General features: G+C 32.5%; 3 protein-coding genes across 3 annotated transcripts in view; all 3 read left to right on the forward strand.

The window, feature by feature from the left end:
• Positions 1-90: 90 nt before the first annotated feature.
• On the forward strand, positions 91-3,930 carry LOC111622210 (zinc finger protein 468-like). The gene is made up of 4 exons (XM_023364562.1): positions 91-132; positions 322-699; positions 1,644-1,859; positions 3,601-3,930. Exons 1-4 carry the CDS (start codon positions 130-132, stop codon positions 3,889-3,891), a joined length of 888 nt encoding a protein of 295 aa, XP_023220330.1. The 5' UTR covers positions 91-129; the 3' UTR covers positions 3,892-3,930.
• A 1,017-nt stretch (positions 3,931-4,947) lies between these two features.
• On the forward strand, positions 4,948-6,495 carry LOC111622233. Its single transcript, XM_023364586.1, has one exon. The coding sequence runs from the start codon at positions 4,948-4,950 to the stop codon at positions 6,493-6,495; it is 1,548 nt and encodes a 515-aa protein (XP_023220354.1).
• A 4,562-nt stretch (positions 6,496-11,057) lies between these two features.
• Positions 11,058-12,599, forward strand: part of LOC111622215 — a 10,534-nt gene continuing 8,992 nt past the window's right edge. The window contains exon 1 of the mRNA XM_023364565.1: positions 11,058-11,277. Within this exon, the coding sequence (XP_023220333.1) occupies positions 11,086-11,277 (192 nt within the window). The 5' untranslated portion in view covers positions 11,058-11,085. The remainder of the gene's footprint in view (positions 11,278-12,599) is intronic.

Raw genomic sequence — 12,599 nt, forward strand, 5'->3', positions numbered from 1 at the left:
TTGTTGTGTCTTCCATTAACACAATGAACATTATTTCATTTAACAACGCAATGTTAATAATTGCATTTTACCAATAATCAAAGCATTTGTCGTACTTTTTCAAACCAGAAATTGTCACAACTCGAGGGAATGGTAAGTGTCATTACTGAAATTATTTAAACTTGAAAACACCTTTCGTATTCTTGAGTTACATGTCTTTCAATGATCAAAATAGAAAATTTTACAATTGTTAAACTTAAAAAACTTCTATCGATCTAAATATTCTAACATAAAAATATGAATAATATATGTAATTATATCGATATATTTGTTTATAAGGAGGTCGCTACAACTGACACAAACGGCAGCATTAAATGCATAGTTTGCCAAAATAACTTTGCAAACGAAGCGCAGTTCCTCGAACATCTGAAGGAGAATCCGAAGTGCGAAAGGTTGACTTGTGACGTGTGTCGAAAACAGTTTACTCGGATCTCCCATTTGAATATACACAAGTTAATACATTCGAACGAAAAAAAATTCAAATGCGAGGAGTGTGATTATTCTACGGTAGATAGAGCAAATTTTAGAAGACACCAAAATAATCACTCAAAAAAAGGACTTTATAAATGTAGCTATTGCGATTATTCGACTGCATGGAAAAGCAATTTAGACAGACATATTTTGGTAAAACATTCGAAAAAATCGAATATCCTCGAAAAAGTAAGTATTTATTGGGAAATTTTTGAAGAAAATTCAATCTACATTCGTACAAACAAATAACATTTAAAATGACTATTAAGAATTTCAAGTTGATGTCATTTTCTTATTGTAATTTACACTTTCAAGTGTTCAGATTACTCGTGTTTGTCAGACATTTTTATTGCATTTTCTTTATTTAGAAGTAACAATTAAAAAATTTTATTTCGTTGATTCTAATTCTTGTACTAATGTGTGTATATCGAAAAGGTATATTAGTAAAGGAGAAGGTGGTATTATGGAACCCCATTTTCATTATAGTGAATTGTAAACAAGGTATCGTAACCACACCTACATTTTCTGTACCAAAAGTAGTGGTAACTATTAAACTAAATGTTCCTAATTGGATTTTTCGCTAGTGTAACTATAAGTATAGTTTTTGAAGGCTTTTGTACAAAATGTCAGAAAGTAGCCTTAGGGAAAACCAAGTGGTAATATGGAATCTTACTGTATGTTTTCAAAAAAATGCTTTAATGTATCAAAAAAATAGGAAAGTACAAAGAATGTTAAATAATTAAATAATCATTTACTCCAATGTATTTTATCGAAAAAATGCTTTTATAAATAATAGAAAATATGATTTCCATCAGCAATATATATTCCAGCAGCTCTTTTTCGATATTCACAAGAAGAATTCACTTTTTACCTAGTGTCTTTTTCACGAATTGCTCCGGACGAATGTCTGCTGGCAAAGAGAGATTCCATATTAAAAGCACCGACGGGGTCCGTATTTCACGCATCGCCATCTCGAATTAACTTATGTCTGTTAAAAAACGTGAACATCACATAGATTAATACGTACCCGTAAGTACATAATACCACCTTTTTGTCTAATGTTTTCGATATTATATAAGCCTTTGATATTTTTTATATAAAGCAGTAGTTTTTATAATATAATTTTGGCTTAGATTTTGCCGAGATATCTAAATTTGGAAAAATATCGATGCAACATTTGCTCGAAACCTTTCGCATTTCTATCTGATTTAAAACGTCACGAGAGAAATCATACGGGGAAAAAACCGTTTCACTGTGATTATTGTTTTCGAAGGTTTACACGACAAGATAAATTAAACGAACACAAGGGAATAATTCATTCGACAGTAGAAAAACAATTTCCGTCTCAGGTAAATAAAAGTATATTTAAATAAGAATAATATCCTAGTTTAAAATAAACAAGAAGTTAAAATTTGTACTAATTTTCTATAGTAACTTGTACTAAATCTGCGTATAAAGAATCTTTTAATTGTAAAAGTGTTGATTTCGTAACGGTCATTGTGAAGTGTTTTCTGTTATAATAACATTGACGTGCTATGACATGAATATAGTTTCTAACAATATGCAGTTGATTGGTATGATTCACAGTTATTTACAAACGTTTTCACAGTATTGAAGATTTTTAAAGGCGTTTTAATTATTTTTCGTCCAATTATTTTTATGTGATATTTTAAATTTCTTTTGTTTTGTTACGCGGTGGTTTATCTAGAAATGTCCCGACACCACAGAATTATCGATATTTTAAAAGCCAATATCTCTATCGATTTACGAGACTGAAAATCTAGCCGGCTGTCGCTGTTCAGTCTGCTGCTTTGTTTTTACTGCTGAGAAAGTACACCTTTCCCTTTTTTTGAGAAGTTGATACGTTCCAAAGAAACTGTGTAAAAAAATTCGTATAAATATACGGTATATCCACAACTTCCATGCAAAAAAATTAATCAAGTTACAGAATAAACACGCGCTTTTATTAATCTAACGTCGTTTATCATTAAGTTATTTGTATGTATACAGGTATATAATAAACACAAGATATCGTAGGAAGCAAAACCGATCTTCCCGAATTCTCTGATGCGCATGTAGTACTACACCGTGTATAAAAAACATAAATTAACTCTTAACTTCAACAAAAAAGTAACATTTTTTAAGAATAAAACAATTAAAACTGCAGCAATTAATATTTTTCGCTTATTTTAAAAAATTAAATGCCGGCTATCTAGATCACAAGTCAGTGCGTCAGTTACTATTTAAATTTAGATAAATACACAAAAGAAGCCCCAAATCTTTAGTCCCGCTAATGGGTCTGAAAGTACAGCTATACATGGGACAAGGGTGTATAAGACATCGGGACCCACCATTGGCCAAGCATTCCTGGGAGTTGGGTCATGGGATCCCACCTCGTCCGGATGGGCTGGAAGTTTAAGATTTTTCTCTATGTCTGTAACGCCTGAATAAAAGCCAATTACCCTTAAAAGATTTCTCGGAATGGATCCTAGCGAAGTGTTTCATTGCCGTAACTTAACAAAATAAACAAACACAGGAAATTGTTGGGAAAGAGGTAAACAGTGTCTTTAGATAAATACTTTTTTATTGTATACAAATTTTACAAATGTCGGTGCCAAATTGTAGCCCATTTTAAACATCGCTGATTGCCCAAGTTGATTCACACACAAAACTATTGCGCAATGTTTAAGTAAATATTTATCTACGTATATAAATAGAAATTTAAACTTTAGACATGTAGACTATAGATTCTGGAAATAGAATTTCACATAATACATTTAGTGGTTTTTCGTCATAACCAAAAATAGCATAAAATTTAATTTTAGTTTTTAATTCGACTGCAAAATCTAATTTCGTACACACTTTACCTGTCCGTGAAAAATATAACCAAATGTGATCCGATGCGCAAGGAAAAGTATCGGTATCGGCAGTATCGGGACTTCCCTGAATTTCAAATATTCAAATAATTTTTATGCTATTCATCGAAATTTTATCATTGTTATGGTAGTTCTAATATTAGTTGTCAATTAAAAGCATCGTAGAACGGTATAAAAAAAATTGCATAATTAACAATATTTGTCAATTGTTTAGCATGTTACAGGAGAAGGTACGTCAAAATCTTTTAAAATCTCGGAACAGAGTGAAATGCACTCTTCTGCCGAAATCTCAGCAACGACTTCCATTCGAGAGGAACATCTTGAAACAAACGAGAAAGATAAAAGTTTGCAATTTTCTGAAAAATTATGGCAATGTCATCAATGTCGCTTTACTACAAACTCCGAGAAAGAATGGTTCGTACATAAACAGACACACGTCAATGCCCCATGCACGTCAAAGGTATTTAATTGTCGTATTCTGTTTAAAAGTTTTAGTACTTTGTAAATAAACATTCAGTTTAAGTTAGGAAAAGACACCAGAACACCTGCCCTTCTCTACTGTAATTTACTCGCCCACCAGCCTTGGTGGGCGAGTAAATTACAGTATAGGAAAGTTAATTTTTAGTTTATAAAATCGAGTTTTTGACAATTTTATGAATAAAATACATTGCAATATACTCATTGTATATGTAATAAGTAAGTGGTGAAACCAGGTTGAAAAAGTAGAGCTCGGCAGAAATAAAGAAAACTTTCAAAAGTTCTGGAATAACAATAGTGGAAGCATCAGTTAAGAATCATCAGTTATGGGATAAGAATAATGGAAGATTTGACAGTAAGACTGTTGTTGTCAATAAAGTTCACCTTACATACACTACAAGTTGTAGTCTATGTAATGTGAACTTTATTGACCAAGTAGTTGTAGTCTACAACTACTTGGAGGAAACAGTCACTGTGATAATAAATCGGATAAATAAACATCGTCACGCAAAGAGTTTTCGAATTTTACTTTATGCCTTAATGACGTTGCTTTACATTTATGTCGTTGAACGTTAGAACACGTTTGAAAACTGTCAGCGAAGAAAGTTTGAGGCACGAAATACAGCTGGAAGCTTATTTTCTGAAGATGCTCGTTTTTCCGATTTATTATCATTGCAACCGCTTTCTCTGAAACTTCTTGTAGTTGTTGTGTCTGTGTAATGTGAACTTTATTCACATTACACAGACACATTGATTGTGTCCCAGGAAATAATAGTGAAAAATCTGGTGCGGTCGAGCAAAGACATTAAAAGTTAATACTGTTAAATCAGGTGTATGCAGGTTTTGGTGGTCGTCTATATTTAGTCCGAACTCCCAGAGAATAAGTATGAAAACTTTAATGTAGACCGAGTAAAGGATTTAGGAATTCTCAGTGTCTCAGAGAATATATATATATATATATATATATATACCGTAATTACTNGGAGGCAAAAACATAAAAAATGTCCAAACGTTAAAATATCTAGGAATCTTTTTTGACAGGAATTTAAACTGGAAGACGCATGTACACGAAGTATATGGTAAAATGATAGAAAGAACGAATCTGATTGAACACATCAGCAGAAACACCTGGGGTCTGGGCCCAAAGAATGCCCGTCTCATCTACAAAGGAGCCATTGAACCGGGAATATTATACGGAGTACAAGTATGGGGAGAAGCACTGGAGAAAAACTATAATAAAAAGAAATTAACAACAATACAAAGAAAAGCTGCCATTAGAATATGCAGGGCATATAGAACTTCTCCTACGGACGCCCTATTGGTGATGGCCAAATTAAAACCAATACATCTGGCTGCCAAGGACATCATATGGGAAAGAAGCCTAATCAAAGGAAAAAACAAGTTTAAAACAGAAGAACAGATAACGACGGAAATAAAGAAAGGCCAACTCCCCGATAACAAACAACTAATCAAAACAATTATAGAAAATGATACGGAAGACATAGACAAAACAACAATCATTGCCAATCCAGCAGAAAAAGAGACATACAAAATAAAATTGAACTACAAAGAAGCCACCGACAAAAGAAACATCATAAACATATACACAGATGGATCGAGAACTAGCACAGGGGTGGGAAGTGGAATCATAATTAAAGGAAAAAATGGAAATACAATGTATCAAGGTTCATTCAAAATAGCGGATTACTGTACAACTGTGCAAGCTGAGACATTTGCCATATATAAAGCTCTGGATCACATTTACAAAAATAAAAATCATTATAGAGGTGAATTAAACATTCATACGGATAGCCAAACGGCTCTGTCAATTCTTAAAACAAAAAACAGGAAAACTAAATTAACAAATGAATTGATACAGATATCTGAAAAAATACAAAGAATCCGGAACATCACTTTCAGCTGGATTCCAGGCCATCAAGGCCATAAAGGAAATGAGATGGCGGATGAATTAGCCAAAAGAGCGACAAGAACTGACATAAATAGGATCTATACAAGGATTCCAATAAAGGAAATTAAAAAACAAATTAAGAATATAACGGAAAAAATATGGCAACAGGAATGGACAACATCTACAACTGGCCGCAATTGTTTCAAGTACTTCCCTAACATAAAAGACAGATTACAAAACAAAGTTTTTAATCTCTCATTTGGGATCACACAATGTATAACAAATCATGGTAACTTTAAAGCATATTTACATAGATTCAAGAAAATAGATAATCCCTATTGCGACATTGATACCACTAAAGAAGACAACGCTCACCATTATTTAATGGAATGCACCAAATTTAATAATCAACGAGAGACCTTTATAGAAAAATGCTTACGTGCAGGCCATAATTGGCCCCCGAGAGACACTGATCTAGTAACAGATAAAAACCTGTTTAAAGCTTTGGAAAAATATATAAACGACACTAAGGTGCTTATTGAAATTAACCACAAAAACAAACATCAAAAGGATGACAGACAAAATAGTGACAACAAAGAACACATGACTGACAACTCGGAAGAAGAGGAAGACATCATCAGAAGGGAGGATGATGAAAGTGATACAGGAATTCAGACTACAACAGGTGAAGAAAGGGGAGTAGAGAGTGAGACTTCTGCGTGAAAGCGGACGTTGAAACAAAACTACATGGAAGTATATGGTCACGCAAAACAAGGCAATGAGTCACTTGTAAATATTTTTATTATTTCAATTTAACCAACTGGTTTAAAATTATTCTACAAGGTCTCCCACCATTGTAATAATCCTTCGAGAAGAAACTTTGAAATTATACTCTTTTCCTTGCTTGGCAGTTGAGACTGTAAGTACCAGTCCAACTTGCCATGCTTGCCACATTCACTTGATTTGGAGCAGAAAGGACTACCATTGATAGTCCCATTCCCGCGCTGCTCCAATTATTATTGTTTACCCTCAAGGGCTTATGTAATCAGCATTTCTAATTTCTTACATAATATAAGTTATTGTAAACATTGTCGGGACTTAAACTCTGGAAAGACTCCAGCTGTATTATAATTGTATATATTGTATTATTTTGTTCAAAAAATGCCGATGCAGACGCCACGAGTCCCATGCCTTCTTTCACACTATCCTATCTTTCTTTCTTTTCACACTTCACATCTCATGCTTTCTCTTCTTTCCTACTTCCAAGGGCTAAGTACGTCGCTTAAAAGACGGACAGCTCTCTAATCTCTTTTCTCAGAAGTATGAAGTAATACACGTCAATTTTTTAATAGTACGTTCAATTAATTATTTGGAATGGAAGTCGTAAATATCTGTAAAACATGCTATTTGTGATAATATAAAGAGAAATAAAACTAAATTTCACCTAAAATGGACAGAAATAGTAGGAGTTACGCCTTTATATTAAAATATTACAAATTCTTTATGTTCTGAGTAAATATTCTATTGTGGTTTTCGTTCTGTCTTTCTTTAGTAATACACACTTTAATATTGTTTATTCACGAAGTAAGTTTAAAATACGCCATTTGCCATAATATTTAAAAATTAACTAAATAAAGTCACCTAGGTCACTACGATATAAGTGCGATGACCGGTCAGAAATCAATAAAAAGTTTATTTTGGACTAATATTTGGATAAAATAACTAGTCTATACTTTCCGATAGAATATGAAACGAATAAAACCAAAATTTTATCCGGATTGGACAAAAACTGCAGGAGTTACAAAAAATTCACACACACTTACGACGACTTTTATATTATTAATAGTCCGGGCTTTAGGTTTTTATATTATCTGTAAGAAGGAGCGCTTGGACAATTTATGCAAAAAAATAAATATTCTGTATAAGAAACGAAATTCAGAATTTTTAATACTTATTTGATATTGTAATACGTACATACAATAATAGACATTTCAAAATGCAGAAAATAACAATTTAATTTACAATGTTTCATTTAAAAATTACTAAATTTCGTTTAGTTAAATCATTATATCCATTTACCCTTTTATAAGATGGTAATCATTAATTGAATATCACAAATTATAAATTCTATGCCAGGAAATTAAAAAGAAAAGTTAAGAAAATGAAGATTTACCATAATTACAGTTACGAAATTATGAGTTTTTTTCATGCAACTTTTATGACATTTCTTGTATGAATGGCATTTAATTTAAATTATAATTTTACAATGTAAATAAATTCTCGAACGTTCATTCGCACGTAATGATAACTTCGCATCATAATAGTAAAATTCTCCTAAGCAATGATTATGTAAATATAAAACGCTGGAAACTGGTGGAGGTGAAATAATGTTTTTATTTTACGAGTGGCAAAATAATAATTTCATGTATGGACCGTCGTAGATTTTGACGTTCGTCACAATAACTGTTTCTTCAAAATTTCGTAAGCCATTTGCCGGCGAGAATAAGGCATATCCTGTGTGAAATTAATTCTTGCATTTCTTGTTATATACTCCGCATATTTCAATGGAAACATTCCACAATCGCTTTCATTTATTTGATGTGGGTTTTCTTTAGCCGAAAACGGAGAGAAATTCAAAAACTCGTAATGCCCAAACAAAGATTTCAGACTTAGCACTTTTAATGTTCAAAAACATGAAATTTCGAAACAGTGAAACTCAACGCCTTATTTCATAGAGGTCTTCTAATGCAACTCGTAATTTCATTCGTCTCTATTTACTCTTTAATTATCCACACAACCTTTCAATATCGATACAGAAAAATTAATTTTTATAATTATCCAAAACTGATAAAACGCCGAAAGTGTTGGTTTTGTTGTTTTCTGTCGAGTTGCATCCACTTTTTTTCTCGTAGCCTAGTTTCACTAACGTTGACAAAATAGAATAAAATCCACATAACATCTGCAAAATAAGAAAGAATTTTATTCCAGCCAGTGTTTATAATTACAAGAACATAGAATATGAAATGCAAANACAAAATAGAATAAAATCCACATAACATCTGCAAAATAAGAAAGAATTTTATTCCAGCCAGTGTTTATAATTACAAGAACATAGAATATGAAATGCAAATGTTAGAACTAAACTGTGAAATTGCAAAAATCATGTTTACATAAGTTCTCACACTGGGAATTTTTATACTGGAAAAACTCTTAATATGTATCTAACGCATCGCACACATGGTCAGTGAGAAAGTAAATTCGGGTTTAATGAAATACGCCAGAGATAAGTACTCACTCTCATGGCAAAGTTTTTCTTGATGAAAAAGAATCTTCCGATAGAAATACCGAACGGGGTCTTTCTGAATTTCTTCATGAAATCTAGAAACTAATCAGGTAAGTTTATTAATCAAATTGTTTAAGGTTAAAAGCCGAATTTAATAATTAATCGAGTATTTCGAGCGGTGTCAACCTCGAGTTTGCTTTTAATTATCATGTAAACGGAAGAAANCGTCTCAGGTAAATAAAAGTATATTTAAATAAGAATAATATCCTAGTTTAAAATAAACAATAAGTTAAAATTTGTACTAATTTTCTATAGTAACTTGTACTAAATCTGCGTATAAAGAATCTTTTAATTGTAAAAGTGTTGATTTCGTAACGGTCATTGTGAAGTGTTTTCTGTTATAATAACATTGACGTGCTATGACATGAATATAGTTTCTAACAATATGCAGTTGATTGGTATGATTCACAGTTATTTACAAACGTTTTCACAGTATTGAAGATTTTTAAAGGCGTTTTAATTATTTTTCGTCCAATTATTTTTATGTGATATTTTAAATTTCTTTTGTTTTGTTACGCGGTGGTTTATCTAGAAATGTCCCGACACCACAGAATTATCGATATTTTAAAAGCCAATATCTCTATCGATTTACGAGACTGAAAATCTAGCCGGCTGTCGCTGTTCAGTCTGCTGCTTTGTTTTTACTGCTGAGAAAGTACACCTTTCCCTTTTTTTGAGAAGTTGATACGTTCCAAAGAAACTGTGTAAAAAAATTCGTATAAATATACGGTATATCCACAACTTCCATGCAAAAAAATTAATCAAGTTACAGAATAAACACGAGCTTTTATTAATCTAACGTCGTTTATCATTAAGTTATTTGTATGTATACAGGTATATAATAAACACAAGATATCGTAGGAAGCAAAACCGATCTTCCCGAATTCTCTGATGCGCATGTAGTACTACACCGTGTATAAAAAACATAAATTAACTCTTAACTTCAACAAAAAAGTAACATTTTTTAAGAATAAAACAATTAAAACTGCAGCAATTAATATTTTTCGCTTATTTTAAAAAATTAAATGCCGGCTATCTAGATCACAAGTCAGTGCGTCAGTTACTATTTAAATTTAGATAAATACACAAAAGAAGCCCCAAATCTTTAGTCCCGCTAATGGGGTCTGAAAGTACAGCTATACATGGGACAAGGGTGTATAAGACATCGGGACCCACCATTGGCCAAGCGATTCCTGGGAGTTGGGTCATGGGATCCCACCTCGTCCGGATGGGCTGGAAGTTTAAGATTTTTCTCTATGTCTGTAACGCCTGAATAAAAGCCAATTACCCTTAAAAGATTTCTCGGAATGGATCCTAGCGAAGTGTTTCATTGCCGTAACTTAACAAAATAAACAAACACAGGAAATCGTTGGGAAAGAGGTAAACAGTGTCTTTAGATAAATACTTTTTTATTGTATACAAATTTTACAAATGTCGGTGCCAAATTGTAGCCCATTTTAAACATCGCTGATTGCCCAAGTTGATTCACACACAAAACTATTGCGCAATGTTTAAGTAAATATTTATCTACGTATATAAATAGAAATTTAAACTTTAGACATGTAGACTATAGATTCTGGAAATAGAATTTCACATAATACATTTAGTGGTTTTTCGTCATAACCAAAAATAGCATAAAATTTAATTTTAGTTTTTAATTCGACTGCAAAATCTAATTTCGTACACACTTTACCTGTCCGTGAAAAATATAACCAAATGTGATCCGATGCGCAAGGAAAAGTATCGGTATCGGCAGTATCGGGACTTCCCTGAATTTCAAATATTCAAATAATTTTTATGCTATTCATCGAAATTTTATCATTGTTATGGTAGTTCTAATATTAGTTGTCAATTAAAAGCATCGTAGAACGGTATAAAAAAAATTGCATAATTAACAATATTTGTCAATTGTTTAGCATGTTACAGGAGAAGGTACGTCAAAATCTTTTAAAATCTCGGAACAGAGTGAAATGCACTCTTCTGCCGAAATCTCAGCAACGACTTCCATTCGAGAGGAACATCTTGAAACAAACGAGAAAGATAAAAGTTTGCAATTTTCTGAAAAATTATGGCAATGTCATCAATGTCGCTTTACTACAAACTCCGAGAAAGAATGGTTCGTACATAAACAGACACACGTCAATGCCCCATGCACGTCAAAGGTATTTAATTGTCGTATTCTGTTTAAAAGTTTTAGTACTTTGTAAATAAACATTCAGTTTAAGTTAGGAAAAGACACCAGAACACCTGCCCTTCTCTACTGTAATTTACTCGCCCACCAGCCTTGGTGGGCGAGTAAATTATAGTATAGGAAAGTTAATTTTTAGTTTATAAAATCGAGTTTTTGACAATTTTATGAATAAAATACATTGCAATATACTCATTGTATATGTAATAAGTAAGTGGTGAAACCAGGTTGAAAAAGTAGAGCTCGGCAGAAATAAAGAAAACTTTCAAAAGTTCTGGAATAACAATAGTGGAAGCATCAGTTAAGAATCATCAGTTATGGGATAAGAATAATGGAAGATTTGACAGTAAGACTGTTGTTGTCAATAAAGTTCACCTTACATACACTACAAGTTGTAGTCTATGTAATGTGAACTTTATTGACCAAGTAGTTGTAGTCTACAACTACTTGGAGGAAACAGTCACTGTGATAATAAATCGGATAAATAAACATCGTCACGCAAAGAGTTTTCGAATTTTACTTTATGCCTTAATGACGTTGCTTTACATTTATGTCGTTGAACGTTAGAACACGTTTGAAAACTGTCAGCGAAGAAAGTTTGAGGCACGAAATACAGCTGGAAGCTTATTTTCTGAAGATGCTCGTTTTTCCGATTTATTATCATTGCAACCGCTTTCTCTGAAACTTCTTGTAGTTGTTGTGTCTGTGTAATGTGAACTTTATTCACATTACACAGACACATTGATTGTGTCCCAGGAAATAATAGTGAAAAATCTGGTGCGGTCGAGCAAAGACATTAAAAGTTAATACTGTTAAATCAGGTGTATGCAGGTTTTGGTGGTCGTCTATATTTAGTCCGAACTCCCAGAGAATAAGTATGAAAACTTTAATGTAGACCGAGTAAAGGATTTAGGAATTCTCAGTGTCTCAGAGAATATATATATATATATATATATATATACTGCTGCAAGGACCCGCTTCGCTGGGTTTTATTTGTGGGCAAAAAGTAACGATAGTGAAGATTAAGATAATTACATTATAGCCAATCTTACCCGTTTTCACAGAATGCAAGAATTAGGTCCCCCGTTTCCAGACTAATTAGAGACTTTTTACGTCCAGTCAAACGAACTATTTTCAATTTGATCAATTTTCTGGAACGTTTACAATCGTTGTACAATCGAACCAATTCGAATTTAAATTCGAATTCGAAAATTTTAAAATCGAAATAGAATATCTTTCACTTTCAACCACTTTCAAGCCCATATCTCCCGCACCCTTACAGCTATCGAGACGCAA

Source organism: Centruroides sculpturatus, unplaced genomic scaffold (genome assembly GCF_000671375.1).
Source record: "Centruroides sculpturatus isolate CEXI.00-Female unplaced genomic scaffold, Cexi_2.0 scaffold219, whole genome shotgun sequence".
NCBI lineage: Eukaryota > Metazoa > Arthropoda > Arachnida > Scorpiones > Buthidae > Centruroides > Centruroides sculpturatus.